The sequence below is a fragment of the Dromiciops gliroides genome, chromosome 2 (genome assembly GCF_019393635.1).
Source record: "Dromiciops gliroides isolate mDroGli1 chromosome 2, mDroGli1.pri, whole genome shotgun sequence".
NCBI lineage: Eukaryota > Metazoa > Chordata > Mammalia > Microbiotheria > Microbiotheriidae > Dromiciops > Dromiciops gliroides.
This window is the reverse complement of record NC_057862.1, coordinates 464,234,424-464,252,018: the sequence shown is the minus strand read 5'-3', so window position 1 is coordinate 464,252,018 and position 17,595 is coordinate 464,234,424. Positions and strand designations below refer to the sequence as shown.

Here is a 17,595-nt window from a genome sequence, read left to right as displayed (position 1 = left end):
CACCCCCTCTCCCCATCAGTCCTCTATAAAAGTACCTGCCAGTCTCCTGCTCTGAGAGATTGGTACCTCAGAGTCACGTGCTTTGTGCCTTTCTCCCCAAGAGAAGTCCAAGGATTTCTCTTGGTTTCCCTTCCCTTCCCTTCCCTCAACCCCCTTCCCTTCCCTTGCCCCTAAATAAACTATCATCTTATTCTAACTGATTTTGTGTGCAATAGGGTGTAATTCTTTAAAGAGGAATTCCTAAGAACCCCAACCTCAAACCAAACCCCGTACCCCATTTCCCCCATAACAATGGGATTCATTATTCACATTAATCAGGACCTAGCTGCATTTCGTGTTAGGCTTGGATGAGGTGAAATCACCTATGAGGTGTTTTAATTGCCAAGTTCCATTCTGATCAAAATAGAAACTCTGAGAGCAAAACACTCAAGGAAAGGTTGGTTTTGGCAGACATCAGGAAGGCTGTACCATCCACAGGGAGACACACAGACTGAGCATTCCAATTTCACATTGATAAAATACATTAGGAACATTGAGATGTTAACAAAAATCTCCATGGAGTCATACAATGGTATTTTTAGCATTCATGAATTACTTGACCACTTGCTGATGTTTGGGCTAAGAGCCACACCTGTATCCACTTTTTTTTTTTTTTTTTTTTTTTTTTTTTAGTGAGGCAATTGGGGTTAAGTGACTTGCCCAGGGTCACACAGCTAGTAAGTGTTAAGTGTCTGAGGCCGGATTTGAACTCAGGTACTCCTGACTCCAGGGCCGGTGCTCTATCCACTGCGCCATCTAGCTGCCCTTCCACTTTTGATTTTGTTCTTATTCCTTTTCCTCATTTTAAAAATTGTGAACTTGGCAATCATAAAAAAACCCCATTTAGGGGCAGCTAGGTGGCGCAGTGGATAGAGCATCGGCCCTGGAGTCAGGAGTGCCTGAGTTCGAATCTGGCCTCAGACACTTAACAATTACTAGCTGTGTGACCCTGGGCAAGTCACTTAACCCCGATTGCCTCACCAAAAAAAAAAAAACAACAACCCATGAATATTTCAAGATAAAAATTAAAGAAGTGTGGCCACTGCTAGGCCCAAGGGACTAGAGTGCTCTATTGTCTCCCTCTCCATGAGGGAACCCATCAGCACATGTGTGCTGGTACCAGGTTCAGTCCTAGGAGTGCCTAGCCTCCAATGAGAGGTGTGAGACTCCTTTTCTCAGAGATATTGGCTCTTTACAACCCAATCTTCGATTCTCAGGGAAAATGACTTAAAGCTTAGGTTTGATTCGTGTCTAGGTTGTCTCCAATGTAAGAGAGTAGCAGGTATCCAATCTGCAATGTGGGTTAGGTATAGCTTGGTTCTTTATTTCCTCTACCCAAAACCACACAACACCCACAAACACACATTGACAGAAAAGTTCAAGTGAAAAGCAATAACTGATGAGGGCTATTATAGTCTCCTGGGAGGTTGATAACTTAAAACATCAAGATCTAATGTAGTTTACAGGGCTTTGAACAAGCATTTAACATCTCATTTTAGCTCTGCACTATCCACATAATTCCCTCTGTCTATGTCTTCTGACAAGCCTGGCTAAGGGTTGAGAGCCTCCCTTTATTGGTGGCTATTCTCTCTCACCCATAAGCGCTCCCTGCCCATCAGCACTGATCAAGTGACAAAGGATCTCTGCATCCCTTTGTCATGGGGAAAATAGGGTAGGGGGGTTTGGGTAGGGGTTAGGGGTCCTTAGGAATTCCTATTGCACACAAAAGCAGTTAGAATAAGATAGTAATTTATTTAGGGCAGGAAGGGAAGGGAAGGGAAACCATGAAAGAAATCCTTGGACTTCTCATGGGGAGAAAGGCATGGCACAGAGTATGGCTCTGAGATACCAATTTCCTCGAGCAGGAGACAGGCAGGTACTTTTATAGAGGACTGATGGGGGTGACCATCTGACTGTGGAAAGTTCCTTTAGTGAGGGAGGACCATCCCCCACTGGTGGTGGCTGGAGGAATTGGGTGAGGGGTGGCTACAGATCTCTCAAGCCATCTCTCTCCTCAGGACACAAAGGCAGCAGCCACACCCAAATTTATCTCCCCAGGGTTGAGGGAGACTAGAATGAAGGGTGGGGGTCCCCAGCTAGCTCAGTCTGATCTGGTTCCATTTATCTCTTTAGGTGTGTCTGTCCTTTGGATTAGTTTCTCAAGGAGAAGGTTCTTTGATGTGCCCCAGAGAACTTCTGGGGTGCTCTGGGCCCATAACACCTTGAACTCACAAGGTTGTCTCCAACACTCCAGATCTCAAGATCACTCTTTGGTCACCTATACTCAGGAAAAAAATAAATTAAACAAAAGTAGTGTTCAGGGCCCCAAGGCCAAGCTTCAGACTCTCCTAAACCCACATATGTGCCTCAGCTTCCATATTTTTCAAATTTACCATTGCTGTTGGGGGTTAAGGGTTTGTGTGTGTGTGTGTGTGTGTGTGTGTGTGAAGAATTATTTGCCACATTGGAGAGTCAGTCAATTATATGCCAAGCACTGTGCGAAGCACTGAGGATGCAAAGAAAGGCAAAAGACCGTGCCTGCTCTCAAGGAGCTCAGACTAATGAAGGGAGACAACCTGCAAACAGCTACACTGAGACAAGCCATATGCAGGATTGACTGGAAGTTAAGTTAAAGGAGAGTCAGGAAAGGCTTCCTGTAGAAGATGAAATTTTATCTGGGATCTGAAGGAAGCCAGGGAGGCCAGGAGGCAAATAGGAGGAGAAAGAACATTCAAAGCTTGGGGGATAGCCTGGCTAAATGCTCACTTGGGAGTTGAGGCCAAGGGCTGAGTTCCTCCCATTTTATTGTCCTGGGAAATAGGCCACTCTTTTTTTGTTTTGTTTTTTTGCTTTTTTGTGGGGCAATGAGGGTTAAGTGACTTGCCCAGGGTCACACAGCTAGTAAGTGTCAAATGTCTGAGGCTGGATTTGAACTCAGGTCCTCCTGAATCCAGGGCCAGTGCTTTATCCACTGCACCACCTAGCTGCCCCTGCTATGTTTTATTTTAATGTCTATCTGCATGCCTATGTTATTTGAAAGTAATATCAAGGTACATGGCCATTGAAAATGATCCTTGTCTAAGCCTTTGGGTATGAGATTGGGATAGAGAATCTAAGGGCAGCTAGGTGGCACAGTGCATAGAGTGCCTGGCCTGGAGTCAAACACTTCATCTTCCTGAGTTCAAATCTGGCCTCAGACACTTACTAGCTATGTGACCCTGGGCAAGTCATTTAACCCTGTTTGCCTCAGTTTCCTCATCTGTAAAATGAACTAAAGAAGGAAATGATAAACCATACTAGTATCTCTGCCAAGAAAACCCCAAATGGGGTCATGAAGAGTCAGAAATGAATGAACAACAATGAGAAGAATCTAACCCCAAAAAGAGAGGAGTTTCTCCCTAAATTTGTCCTGTAGTTATAAGTGAGCCAAGTAGAGATATTCTAGAATTTTAGGAAACTTCAAGATCTTGATACACATTAGACTTTATGGACCCAGAGAAACACTTGACCAAAAAGTGAGCAGGTAGCAGTGAGAGGTGGAGTTTGGTGTTTGTTCAGGCCAGCTCCCATCCTTGCATATGGGACCAGTATTCTCACCTGGCTACATAAAGTATGACTCCTGGAGTCTCTTAAGGGTCAGGTAGGCTCTCTTCTCTTCCATCACAAGATATTGGATGCAACAGTCTTCCAGGGCTAGTGCTAACTTTAATCATCTACTCTCATATTGGCAAAAGGAATAGGAACGCAGTAAACTGGTATAGCTCAGTTATTACTGGTACCTAGTACGGGGACAGAGTCCAGTTTAGTGTGGTTTGAATCAGTCTTCCTTTGAAATCTTTCAATGCCTCCATGCAATCCCGTGAGTTTGATCTCTCCTACCATTTCCCCTTTTCCCTAAACTTCTCTGGATCCCTTTGGATACCTCAGGAAACAGGTCAATCTCATAGGAAGTATTGAAAAGCTTTCATAGCCATCCTTCACATCCAGAGTCCTATGAAGTAGGCAGGGGAGGTGTGATTATTCCAATTTGACAAAGGGGACAATCAAAGACCAAAGCAATTAATTGATGAGGCCAGTGTCACACAGTAAGTTAATGGCAAAGACAAGATTAGACCCTGAGTCTGGGCTCTCAGAGGAAGAATGTTCATTCCACTTCCTGACCCAAGTTTAGGTGTGGGAGAGGGGGTTGAAAATCCAACAGTCGGGTGTCATAAGACCAGCAAGTTCAGGAATAATTGTGCCAGAGAAGTATTATGCATATGCCTAATCCATCACAAGCATGTGAAGGACTCTGGCTTCAGGCTCAATTCTAAATAGCTCCTTTCCCAAATTCCAAGGCCCCAAGCCCTAATTTGCATCCCTCACCCCATTTATATATGAGATTTGGAACAAAACCTCTTTTCATTTACCAGGGGAGCACAGAACGTAGGGTTGAGAGGAGTCAGAGATCATAGGATCATGGATGGAAGACTGGAAGTATGAGAAAAATGGGTAGTTGTCTCCTCTCAATGTGGATATAATAGTCATACTCCTCCTGACCTGTTTGTAGGACAAAGGTCTCAGATCCCCTCCTCCCCCTCAGGTTAGCAAAGTCACATGGTTCAAGGAGCCTTGGTCTCAATAAGGTCCACTCCAGAGTTGTGTCCATATAAGGAAGTATAAGGTCCACTCCTGAGTCATGCCCATACAAGGAAGAGGGGTGGGAATACTGCATTCCGATTAGCTAGTTTTTGCATGTAGATTGTAACCCTTGAGTAATGGGACCAGTAATAAAAAAGGGGAGGGTCCATTCACGTTAGGGACTAGGGTATAAAACAGGACCTGAGAGCCCCCTTTCTGGGCACCCACTAGCTGCACACTAGGGTGTATCCTTCTCACGAGAAGGAAATAAAGAGCTTTTGACACATCCCTGTTGAGTTCCTGAGAATTATTGAGAAGAGGATGGTCTTTTCCCTCACAGAAGGAACTTGGGAAATCACAGAATCATCATTTTAGAGCTGAAAGTGACTTTTTTTAAAAAGTGAGGCAATTGGGGTTAAGTGACTTGCCCAAGGTCACACAGCTAGTGTTAAGTGTCTGAGGTCAGATTTGAACTCAGGTACTCCTGACTCCAGGGCCAGTGCTCTATCCACTGCGCCACCTAGCTGCCCATGAAAGTGACTTTTAAAGGTTAGGAAACTGAGGCCCAGAGAGGAGAATTTTAATCAAGGCTCAAAGCCTAGATTCTGACTTCAAACCTAAGAGTATGCTTTGATAAAGCACCTTGAATGATAAAGCACTTTAGGAATAGGAATTTTTCCCATTCACATTGTCAGGCTTGATGGATAACCCAGCACTTTGTTCCTCCCTTTTCTCCTACACATCACTTCCCCATTAGGCCCATCCCTTTCCTTGGGACCTCAAGGTTTCACCCCCACCCCACCCCCATCCCCTCAGGGAAAGGGAAAATGGTGATCAGAATTTTTAGAAGTCAGCAAAATTAAATTCAGGTCCAAGCTTTACAACCCGCCCCCAAAAAGCCAGTATAATGACTATACCAATCCTTTTGGGACCACACCCATTGGTTTAGCTATAAATGCCAGGTCCTAGCATGAGCTACCCCAATGACTGCAGCCTTCACCATGAAGTCCAGGATCTTCTTCTCCATGGCATTCCTTGCCCTTGTGTTCCTGACACCTGCCAGGACCCTGAACGCTGCCAAAACAGGTGAGGTCAGGCTTGGCCGGGCAAGCCTGCAGGATGGAAGATTGGAATTCCCTCTGCCTCACTAAGAGTGAGCTTCCCAGGATAGTGTCATGGAGAAAATGGGGTAGGGGGTTTGGGTAGGGATAGGAGTTTGGGGTCCTTAGGAATTTCTCTTTAAATAATTATACCCTCTTGCACACAAAAGCAGTTAGAGTAAGATAGTAATTTATTTTGGGGCAGAAGAAGGGAAGGGAAGGGAAACCATGAAAGAAATCCTTGGACTTCTCATAGGGAGAAAGGCATGGCACAGAGGTGGCTCTGAGATACCAATCTCCTTGAGCAGAGGACAGGCAGGTACTTTTTTTTTTTTTTTTTGGTGAGTCAATTGGGGTTAAGTGACTTGCCTAGGGTCACACAGCTAGTAAGTGTTAAGTGTCTGAGGCCGGATTTGAACTCAGGTCCTCCTGACTCCAGGGCCAGTGTTCTATTCACTGCACCACTTAGCTGCCTGCCCTAGCAGGTACTTTTATAGAGGACTGATGGGGGTGATCATCTGACTGGAAAGTTCCTTTAGTGAGGGAGGACCATCCCCCACTGGTAGTAGCTGGAGGAGTTGGGTGAGGGGTAGCTGCAGATCTCTCAAGCCATCTCCCAAGGACACAAAGGCAGCAGCCACACCTAATCTTATCTCCTCAGACTAGAATGAAGGATGGAGGTCCCGGAGCTAGCTCAGTCCGATCTGGTTCCACTTATCTCTTTAGATGTATCTGTCCTTTGGTTTAGCTTCTCAAGGAGAAGGTTCCTTGATGTAACCCAGAGAACTTCTGGGGTGCTCTGGGCCCATATCAATAGGAAGCTTTGGCCTTCTGCACACAGCAGACAAAGACAGAAAATTCCAGTCCCCATTTCCCTACCCCTGTCATAGTCTTCTTACCCCCATGCCCCAGCTCCCAAGCAGAGAAGCTGTTTGAGAAGTTTCTAAGGGTCAGGCATGCAAAAGCTTCTCTGCTGCATTCTGTGTGTCTGCCTGAGTCTCTCTGTTTCAGACCCTCCCCCTCTCTCTTCCCCACCCTTTGTCTCCATTGTATTCTCTCATTTCCTCCCTCCATCTCTGTTTCCTTCTCTTTTTCTTACTCCCTAGCTCATTCTCTCTTTCCATCATTCTATCTCCCTCTGTCGCATCCTCCCATTTCGTCAATGACTTTCTCTGTCCCTGAGATATCTTTTGCCATTGTCATTCCGGTTCTGCCTCTGTCTGGGAGTGGAGAATTAGTTATTCTTTGAGTTGAGAGACCCAAGTTCAAGCCCTGCTTCCTTCTACTTATTTAGGGAAGTTACCTACCTAACCTCTCTGAATCTGTTTCCTCATCTACAAAATGGGATACTAAAGCTTTCAGCAACTACCTAGCAGGGTAGTTGTGGGGAAAGGCCTTTATAAACTTCATAGTACTAAAGGAATGGGAGCTATTATAGCACCCCTTTCACTCTCTCCTCTGTGATGCCTCTTTATATGTGCTCCTTTTGCTGCTCTTGGGAAATCCTGACTTCCACTCCTCTACTATTAAAATAGTGACTCCTCAGGTTCAGGGTGAAGTGAGCTGTCTCTTGCTTACAGAGTTCCCTCTCCCCACCCCCATCCATATTCCCTCCCCAACTTACATTCCAGAGCTTTCTCTCAGCTCACATAAAATTTAGAGATGGGAGGAATCTTAGAGAGCATGTAGTTCAAATTTCTCATTTGACAGAAGAGAAAAGGCCAGAGTGGAGAAGTTGCTGGCCACAGTCACAGAGGTAGTCAGTGGATGAGTCTAGATTCTAGGAGACATTCCACCCATGTAAGTGTCCTCTCTCCCCTTCTGAGCCTAACCTCGCTATCCATGGGCATGGATGGGCGCTTGGGCCTAGGCCCCATATTCTAACCTCTGGCTTCTTTCTGCAGCTAAAGGGAAAGCTGGGAGCTGCCCCCCAGACAACGTCCGCTGTTTTAGGGAAGATCCCCCGCAGTGCGGCAGTGATAAGCAGTGCCCCAGAGAGCAGAAATGCTGTTATTATCATTGTGGTTTCAAGTGTGTGGAGTCCAGCAGGACAGAGGATCTAGGTGAGGCTCTGGTGCTGGGCATGGGGCCAGGATAGGGAGAGGGAAACTACAAGTACCTGGGTCTAAGGAGGCCTCTCCCAGGGAGGGATGGTTGTAGCCAGGGTTTCTCACAGAGCTCTCAGCGCAGCAGCACCCAGGGAGGGAATGGACAGTTCTGTGCATACAGACGGAAAAATGGGAAGGAGAGACCAGCCTCTAAGGAGAAGAGCTTCAATCCCAGAGGCTTCTGGGGTCAGAAACAAGATATCAGATTTCCTCCCAAGAAGGGAGGTGGGGTTGTGATGTACCCTAAATGTGTTGGGCTCCAGGTCTCCTGAGACTAGAGAGAATTGCTGTTGGATGAGAAAGGCAGGATGTGGGAGCTCTGGGGTGGGGGTGGGGGTTAATTCTCAGGGCCCAGAAACATATATTCTCTGCTCAGCCCACCAAGAAGGATGGGAGTTTGGCACCTCAGGTGAAGCCTGCATTAGGAAGGAAGTACCCTGGAGATATGGTGTCCAAGATCATCAAACTATAGTCTAGGCTGTTTGGGAGGAGCCCTGGGGTCATCTTGATGATTCATCGCTTTCCTTCCCTTACAGGTTGCAGCAAAGACAGCTAGTTCTATCTCTGTCTCTGTCTCTCTCCCTTGTTCTCATTCCTTTGTCTGTTTCACACTTTCTCACTGTGTTAATGCCTCATTGTCCATCTGTTATCTCTCCTTCTGGCCAATCAAGGCCCATCCTCCAGAGTAGTGACTCTTCCCTGTTCAAGGTCAAGTTGGGCTCAGTCCCTCTTCTACCAGAGCCTCTCCCTTCCTGGTCCCTTCCCTTTACCCTGAAGATCATAGGATTTAGAACTGGACAATCCTGCTACAGAACGAGGAAGTAACTTACCCAAAGTCACAATGGTAATTAGAGAGATGAGCCTGCATTCTTGGGGACTGCTCCCTGTGCAAGAACTTTAGGAGCCCAGGCTTCCTCTTCATAGGAGTTCAAGCTTCATCTATGTCCTCACCCCCTTGACTCATTCTCCAAGAGCCAACAGAGCAGTTACCTGCCTCACACCTCCTTTCTCTTGTCTTCATGTTGAAGCCCAACAGTGTCACCCACAGTGCTAGGCAGTGCCCAGAGAAGTAGAAATGTTATTATCACTGAGGCTCCAGGTGTGCAAATCCTGATGAGATTAAGGACTGAAATGAAGAGTCCCCGGCCACAGTAGGGATGGGCATGAAGGAAGAGAGGCCAGAGATTGCAGAGGATGAGGCTGGAGGGACCAGAGGGGTAAAGCCCCACAAAGTGGGAGAAGAGAGAGGAGGTAGGGAAGGCTTCTGAGTCTGAGGAGATGAAGAGGGGAGAAGGACAGACAAGCCTTAGGGATGTGGAGAAGAGAGGTCAGAAGTACTGGAGGGTGAGGTTGGGGAAGCATCTGGGACTAGGGAGACCAAGAAGGGAAAGACAGACCAGACTCAAGGACATGAGCCATAGTCAACAAACCAATCAGTCAAGGAGCAAGTACAAGTCTACTATGGGTCAGGCTTTATACTAAGCACTGGAGAGAACAGAGAGAAAGGTGAAACTGTACCTGACCTCAAGAAGCTCATATTCTGATGGGAGAGACATCAGTTACACTTGAAAGTGTACAGAGCATAACCAAAATGGATGCAAGTTAGTTTGGGGTGGCCAGGGAAAGCTTCATGTAGAAGGTGCCACTTGAGCTGAGTCTTATTGGAAACCAGTGATTCCAAAAGATGAGGAGGGTAAGGAAGGTGCAAAGGCTTGGAGATGGGAGACTTGGGTTGTGTGCTGTGCAGTGCTATATGTATAAACCATGGAGTAGGCTGACATGGCTAGGAGTAAAGAATAAGACTGAAAATGTAGGAAAGGGCCAGGTTGTGGGAAACATTTAAATGTTCAAGCAGAGATGCTTATATATGATCTTAGAGGCAATAGGGAGCCTTTGGACTTTGCTGAAGGGGAGGGTGACACAATCAAACTTTTACCTTTAGGAAACATACTCTGGTATTCAAGTATGTTTGGAATAAGGAGGGAGGCCAGAATTTCTGTCTCAACAAGCTGGGAACTGGGGCAAGTCCCCTGGATCCAGAGAGGGATGCTCTCTGGGCAGGAGCAGTGCTGGATTCAGCTTGCAAGACTGGATTGTTAAATTTTCATTATTGTTATATGCATTGTTGTTATTCAGTCATTTTCAGTCATTTCTGAGTCTTCATGAGCCCATTTTGGGTTGGCTTTTTTTTCTTTTCAGGCAAAGATACGGGGTGGTTTGCCATTTCCTTCATCAGCTCATTTTATAGATAAGGAAACCAGAATAAAAGGGGTTAAGTGACTTACCCAGAGTTACACTGCTGGTGTTTGAGGCTGATTTGAACACAGGACTTCCTGACTCCAGGCCTAGCACTCTATCCACTGAGCCTCAGAAATAAGAAAATATTATAAATTAGGCGTTTGAATTATAGTTGTGTTGATTATTTAGACTTAAGAAAGTGATGGAAAAAACGTTAACAATGTAGATTATACTTAAAAGTGTGTCCAGCATACCCCCACCACCAAGAGCCTGTTGTTAAATGTTTACCAGCATGCTTCTCTCTCTTGGGAAGCCTCTTTTAACTTGTCTGGCTTTCTCTCTCCAGCTTCATCAAAGCCAGGCAAGTGTCCAGTTCCAGTGGCTGAGTGCCTTATGCTCAACCCCCCAAACGCCTGTGAGAGCGATAGGCAATGCAAGGGCCACCTGAAGTGCTGTAAGGGAATGTGTGGGAAAGTCTGCATGGCCCCTGAAGGTATGGAATTGAAGTGACCTCAGCACCCCCTCCAAAGTCCCAGCAGGAGGCTGTTCTCCCTGTCCCATATCCATCATCCTGCCTTCCTATTCTCTTTCCCCCCAGCAGGGGCCTCTCTCCAGATCTCCCTGCCCCTTATTCTGATCGCAAGGTGTTCTTCTCCTGATCTCTACATGAGTGATCCTATGCCAGGGCCTTTGTCCCAAGCCAAATCCAAGATCAACTTGGGCATTATGGGCATATGAGAGCTTTGGGGGACCTTCTCCCAGTTAATTTCATGGTGATCAAGAGGCAATGTAGTGTAGTAGAAAGAGCACTTAACTTGGAGAAGAAACCCAGAAGAGCTGGGTTTGAATCCCCAGCTAAGTCATCTATTGGCCTAGTTTGATATTTGATAGAGGGCTGAGTGAGTGTGTGTATGTGTGTGTGTGATTTCTTCAGTTAGAATTTTATGAGCTCAATCACTATTTTCAGGGTCTATTGGTCCAAAGTCCCTACAAGAAGTAATACTTTTTTTTTTTTTTTTTTTGCAGGGCAATGAGGGTTAAGTGACTTGTCCGGGGTCACACAGCTAGTAAGTGTCAAGTGTCTGAGGCCGGATCTGAACTCAGGTCTTTTTGAATCCAAGGCTGGTGCTTTATCCACTGCACCACCTAGCTGCCCCTGTAATACTTTTATTATTGAGCTCTCCTTACCCAAATCTAAGTATAATTGGATACCTTTTTCCTATGTCCTTAACTGTTAGGGTTCCTAGTTTCATAACAACCTGTCCCTCCATTTCCCTTCTCCCCTGTGTAGACAGGCTAAAGAATCCAGGTAATCAGGGCTGGGCTTGATGGGGGGCGGGGGGGGGGCACAAGGAACAGTTTAGAACTATGACTCCTTTATCTGTTTTTTTTTTTTCTCCTTAGATTGATTCCTGATCCAAGCTGAGGTGGTTGAACTCATATATCTGGATTCCAAGATGGCAACACTTACTCTTTCTCTGCCCCTAGCACTATGAGAAGTGGGGCTCTCTGTGGGAGAGTACCTCCCATGGATCAGACCAGTCACCAGCAACTCTTGGATGGTAGAGGGCCTTGTCTTCTTTTTCTCTGTGTTATCACAAGCAAAATCATCCAGGTTTGGGTGAAGGCCTGGCTATATCTGTTGTCCTCAGAGCCCAGTTTGGTATGGGGCTTCACATGTAGTGGGGACTGACTGAACTCCTGTTGTAACCCTTACCATAGCCCTTGGTGCAAAATAAAACATTGGTCCCTCTGAGGAGAGGCACACCTGTTTTATGTTCAATAGAATGCAAGTTCTTTGATGTCAACCACTGTTTCCTTTCTGTCTTTGTTTTCCCAGACTAGCAGGATCTCTGACACATAGTACATGCATAATATATACTTTTTTTGTTTTTGGTGAGGCAATTGGGGTTAAGTGACTTGCCCAGGGCCACACAGCTAGTAAATGTCAAATGTCTGAGGCTGGATTTGAACTCAGGTACTCCTGACTCCAGGGCTGGTGCTCTATCCACTGTGCCACCTAGCTGCCCCCATAATGTATACTTTTGATGACTGGTTAGTTGACTGGGATCCATGTATGAACCAAAGTATCTTAGCATGTATGACTTCTGTGGTTCATGGACTTTTATCTGAAAGAGTTGGGAAGAGAGAATTCATCCAGAGACCGGCCCGTCCCCAGTTGACTGAGTCAGAGCACTGTCCAAGGATTCAGTCACTGGCTTCTCTCTTAGGCATACAGGATTACTAGAGAGGACAGAGTGGAAGCATTTGCTGTTCACCCTAGCCCTGATTTCTTCAATCACATCCTCAGTGTTGTCAGATGTCATTATTAGGGAGCAGAGTTCTACCTAGGAATCATTTCACCTAGAACTAAAGCAGTTTGGGGCGTTGGAGTGACGTTGGGCAGTGGGAGAAGACTTTGCTAGGTTAGCACAGTCATGGTGAAATAGAAGACTGGGACAAGAAGGGGGCTGAATCATTGGTCTATGGACTGCCCAGGGGAATGAGGTCCCATACTTCATTACCACTCTAGAAAGAAACTTCAGGTCTTAACACCAGCTGAGCCAAAATTGTGCCCCACCCCCACCCCTGATTCACAGAGGGCATGGTTTACTAATCAAAGAAACTCCACATGAGTGGAAAGGAATATCATGTAGTCTGAGTATTAACCACCCCTGCCAAGTCTTGCAGTCAGAGGAAGGCTCAGAGAGTGGTCTGAGGTAGATAGGCTGTGGTATAGTAGTGGTGGAAGGAGCCCTAGCCTAGACATCTAAGGACCTGAATTCTAGTCTTAGATCTGCCATTAACCTGTTTAAGCTTGGTCAACACCCTCTCACTCTTGTGAGCTTCTTTTGTTTGTTTGTTTATTTATTTATTTATGGCTGAGGCAATTGGGGTTAAGTGACTTGCCCAGGGTCACACAGCTAGTAAGTGTTAAGTGTCAAGTGTCTGAGGTCAGATTTGAACTCAGGTCCTCCTGACTCCAGGGCCAGTGCTTTATCCACTGCGCCACCTAGCTGCCCCTGGACTTAGCTTCTTAAACTGTGGGTCTCAACTTCATATGGGGTCTTGTAAATGAATGTTGGGGGGAGTCATCACAAAAAATTTGGCAACAGCAAAAGTTTATGTATGCCTATTTTATATACCTATATACCTGGGGTCATGTAAAAATTTCTTGGATGAAAAGGGGTCACCAGTGGAAAAAGTTTAAGAAGCCCTGCTCTAGGAAACTCAGCTTCCTTCCCTGTAAAATGAATATATGATGATCTCTAAAGTTCCTGGCATCTCTAAAGTTATACGTTCTTATGACAATCACGGAAGGCTTCCAGGAGGAGGTTAGCTTGGAGACAGGTTTTGGAAGGAGATGTTTATGAATCGATTAAGAATTTAGGATGGCAAAAGCTTGGAGGTGGGGCTGTTCTAAGTGGACTGTGAGGTCTAGAACCATCTCTAGGGAGATCAGCTAGAGCAAATCATAGTGTCCTCCCCACCCCGCAGAGCTCTAAACACAGACAGACAAACTGACATTTCTATCCAGTTAACATGAAAGTAAAAGGTAAACAGAAGGGGGAGAGGGAAGGGGGTCTTCCCTGCCTTGGTCTTGGTGATAGATCTTGTGATGGAATGAGCCATTCATATATGAGCCTTAGGGCAGGTTATTTTCTTGGGGGGGGGGTTGTTTTGTTTTTACATAGCAACAGAAGCCTTCCAGGGTCACTGAGTTGATGGGGAGGCTTTTCTAAGCAATGATGGCGCAGAGTAAGACACTAGCCCAGCCCAGCCCAGCCCAGCCCAACAGTGATGTCTCCCATCCTTCCCCCACAGCCCTCTCTGAAATCATGGGTTTGACTCTTGGTCCCCTCTCTCAGTGTTAGACTTGAAACATCACAACACTCTCACAGGAATCAGGACAGATTCAACCAACCCAATTCTCAACAGCAGCCACCAGAAGTCTAATGAGAACAATTCCATTTTGTTTTTTTTTCTATGACTTTAAGGCTTCCAAAGCACTTTCCTCATAACAACCTTGTAAGACGATTACTGCGAATATCTGCCCTATTTTATGTGTAGCCCTGCCCACTGCCCCCCACTCCATGTCCCCTCCTCAACTCTCCTCAACTCAGTAAGCAGAGATTTGCAAGTTGGCTCCCTAAGGAGGTAACTACTCCCCTAGGTTTTAAATTCTCTGTCTATACTATACTATACTGTACTATACTATACTATACTATAGTTTGTATAGTTTAGCAATCCCCACCAGTGAGCTTACCTTTAACAATTAGCCAGTAGGGGGCAGCTAGATGGCACAGTGGTAAAGCACTGGCCCTGGATTCAGGAGTACCTGAGTTTAAATCTGGCCTCAGACACTTGACACTAGCTGTGTGACCCTGGGCAAGTCACTTAACCCTCATTGCCCTGCCAAAAAAAAAAAATTAGCCAGTAGACCCAATGTAGGGATCTAGGTGGTAGAGTGGATAGAGCACAGGATAGAGTCAGGAAGACTCATCTTCCTGGGTTCAAATCTGGCCTCAGACACTAGCTGTGTGACCCTGGGTAAGTCATTTAATCCCATTTGCCTCAGTTTCCTCATCTGTAAAATGAGCTAGATAAAGAAATGGCAAACTACTCCAGTATCTTTGCCAAGAAAACCCCAGGAGTCGGACATTACTGAGAAATGAGCGAACAAACAACAAGAAGACCTAAGTGGTTCGAAACGAAGGCACTTACAAAAATGGCATAGTTAGAACAGTAGCTGTAAAATATCTTCCCCATCCACACACCTGGGGTGCACTCCTCACCCCACCCCCACCCTTTATTCCTGCAAATGCACACAGCATCCATAGGAAAAGGAGGTACACATTTAGATAATGAGGCATACACCTAAGAAACAAATGGCCAAATCCTTTATCTTCTCGTGTTCTTATGCTGCTCCTCGCTGGGCACAGAGTCTTTTCTGCATTGGTCACTCTGATGAGTTTCCTAGCTCTGCTTCTCTATGAAGGTCAACTGCCAGTTGCCAGATTTAATTCCCTTTTGAGTCCATGGTTGGCTCTCTTCTCTGCAGCCAGGGGCCATGCTCTTTGAAGCTGCTTTCTTCCCATAATGCTGCCTCTCTTGTCTGTCTAGAGTATTGTCTGTCTCTGCTCCCTGCTGGGTACAATGTCTCCTACAGGGTGAGCAGCTCCAAAAAAAGATTATGGCTTTTGGAATGGGGTAGAGAGAAAATCTGTTATACCCACGGATCCTATCTGGTAATGGTTCTGGAGTCTTCTAGGGCCATTCCATACAGATGCATCCTCCCTCAAACTGCTCGGCAATCTGCAATCAACTTGGCAGGGCTTGGCAGATTTTGCTTTGTAAAAAACTCCAGGGGCTCAGCCAGTTTTTGGTTGGTCAGTGCCAAGTTTCCCTTCTAATTCAATCAGATCAGGAGCGACTAGGTGGCACAGTGGATAAAGCACCGGCCCTGGATTCAGGAGTACCTGAGTTCAAATCCAGCCTCAGATACTTGACACGTACTAGCTGTGTGACCCTGGGCAAGTCACTTAACCCCCATTGCCCTGCAAAAAAAAAAATGTACTCCTTCCTAATTCAATCAGATCACTCAGTCATACTTTGTAAAAGGATAACTGGGTATAGATACACCTTTGCATTTCCTTCACATATGAACACCTTGCTACCCCTCTTATCTGCCCCTAACTTTCTGGGAATATATCAACTAAGTGGAGGATGGAGGGTGGGAAATTGTTTCACAGATAGAGCTGGAGCATTCTAGACCAATACTCTAATTATATAAAGGAGTTTGACTCTCAAAGAAATAATGTGATGTATCTAAGGTCACACAACTAATGAGGGAGAAAGGTGAAACTTGAACCCAGATTTCTTTACTTGGTCTAGAGGGCTTTCTAATATACTATCTTGTTTTCATAATCCTGGCTTTTTCTTCCCTTCTCCTTCCTCAACCCCGGAACTATCTCGGGGAGTGAGACCTTTCTTTTCTTCATCTTCTTATATATACCCCCGTCTCAAAAGCAAAGTCTCTACGGTTCAAGGGCCTCAGTCCTCATAAGGCAAGGGAGAGTATGTTTGTTGGTGGCCCCTGCCCAGTAGATTTTTTTCTTTGTATTGGGAACAACAGGTACCAGCCCCTTAGGAAATTCTCACGGCTGGGCCTTTGGGGTGACCTAGGACGAATAAAAATACTGGTGGATTTAGACCCAGCAGGATGCTGCAAGGGAAGCATTCCTCCAGGATACAAGATTCAAGCACAGTCCTAGTGCCTACTCTAATATTTCCTGGACATGGGGCAGCTAGGTGGCGCAGTGGATAGAACACCAGCCCTAGAGTCAGGAGTACCTGAGTTCAAATCTAGCCTCAGACACTTAACACTTACTAGCTGTGTGACCCTGGGCAAGTCACTTAACCCCAATTGCCTCACTAAAAAAAACAAAAACAAAACAAAAAAACCAAAAATATTTCCTGGCCAGGTGACCTAGGGCAAATCATAGACTTTCTTTGGGCCTCAGTTTCTTCCTTTGTGACAGATAGGGAGCCAGATCATAAACTCTCTAAAGTCCTGTCTAGCACTAAGATTTGTGATAACCATTGACCTCTGTAAGGGTTCAGGGTCTCCCTCTTCCCAAGTTGGGGAACTGGTATTTTCCCCAGGTTGTGTTGAATTATCCCTACCATTCACACCTTCCCAGTGGAGGAAGAGCCTGATAAATGAAGACTTTATCATGTTCTGGTGACCCCAGAGGGACTTTGTTTGAGAAAGCCTCTACCTTAGGGGGCAGCTAGGTGGTGCAGTAGAAAAAGCACTGGCCCTGGATTCAGGAAGACTTGAGTTCAAATCTGACCTCAGACACTTGACACTTACTAGCTGTGTGACCCTGGGCAAGTCACTTAACCCTCATCCTCCCCCCCCCAAAAATAAAAAGAAACTGTGAAACTCTGCCTTGATGACCCTCTCTTTATATCATAAAGAAATAACTTCCAACTAGAGTTCTGTTTGTCTTATTGGATGAAGCATGGGGCACCTTTGATATGGCAGCTGCCTGTGTTTAGCTGGTTAATAAGCTTGATGCCCAGATCTGATTGGTTGGAGTCCTCAGGTCTCTTTTTATATATAGGTTGTGTCATGGGGTGCAGAGAGCACCCCAGAAGTTCTCTGGGGCACATCAAGGAATCTTCTTCTTTTTTTTTATTTTTATTTTTATTTTTATTTTTTTTGCGGGGCAATGGGGGTTAAGTGACTTGCCCAGGGTCACACAGCTAGTAAGTATCAAGTGTCTGAGGCCGGATTTGAACTCAGGTACTCCTGAATCCAGGGCCAGTGCTCTATCCACTGCGCCACCTCGCTGCCCCAAGGAATCTTCTTGAAGAAACTAAACCAGAGGACAGATATGCCTGGAGAGATAAGCGGAACCAAATCAGACTGAGCTAGCTTTGGGACCTCCACCCTTCATTCTGGTCTCCCTTACCCCTGGGGA

General features: G+C 45.9%; 1 protein-coding gene across 1 annotated transcript in view; it reads left to right on the top strand.

Moving 5' to 3' along the window:
- LOC122739136 (antileukoproteinase-like) overlaps window positions 1–11,588 on the top strand; it is a 39,770-nt gene extending 28,182 nt beyond the window's left edge. Inside the window, exons 3-7 of the mRNA XM_043980981.1 lie at window positions 5,653–5,745; window positions 7,664–7,822; window positions 10,452–10,598; window positions 11,132–11,172; window positions 11,510–11,588. Of these exons, the coding sequence (XP_043836916.1) occupies window positions 5,653–5,745; window positions 7,664–7,822; window positions 10,452–10,598; window positions 11,132–11,139 (407 nt within the window). The 3' untranslated portion in view covers window positions 11,140–11,172; window positions 11,510–11,588. The remainder of the gene's footprint in view (window positions 1–5,652; window positions 5,746–7,663; window positions 7,823–10,451; window positions 10,599–11,131; window positions 11,173–11,509) is intronic.
- The last annotated feature ends 6,007 nt before the right edge of the window (window positions 11,589–17,595 follow it).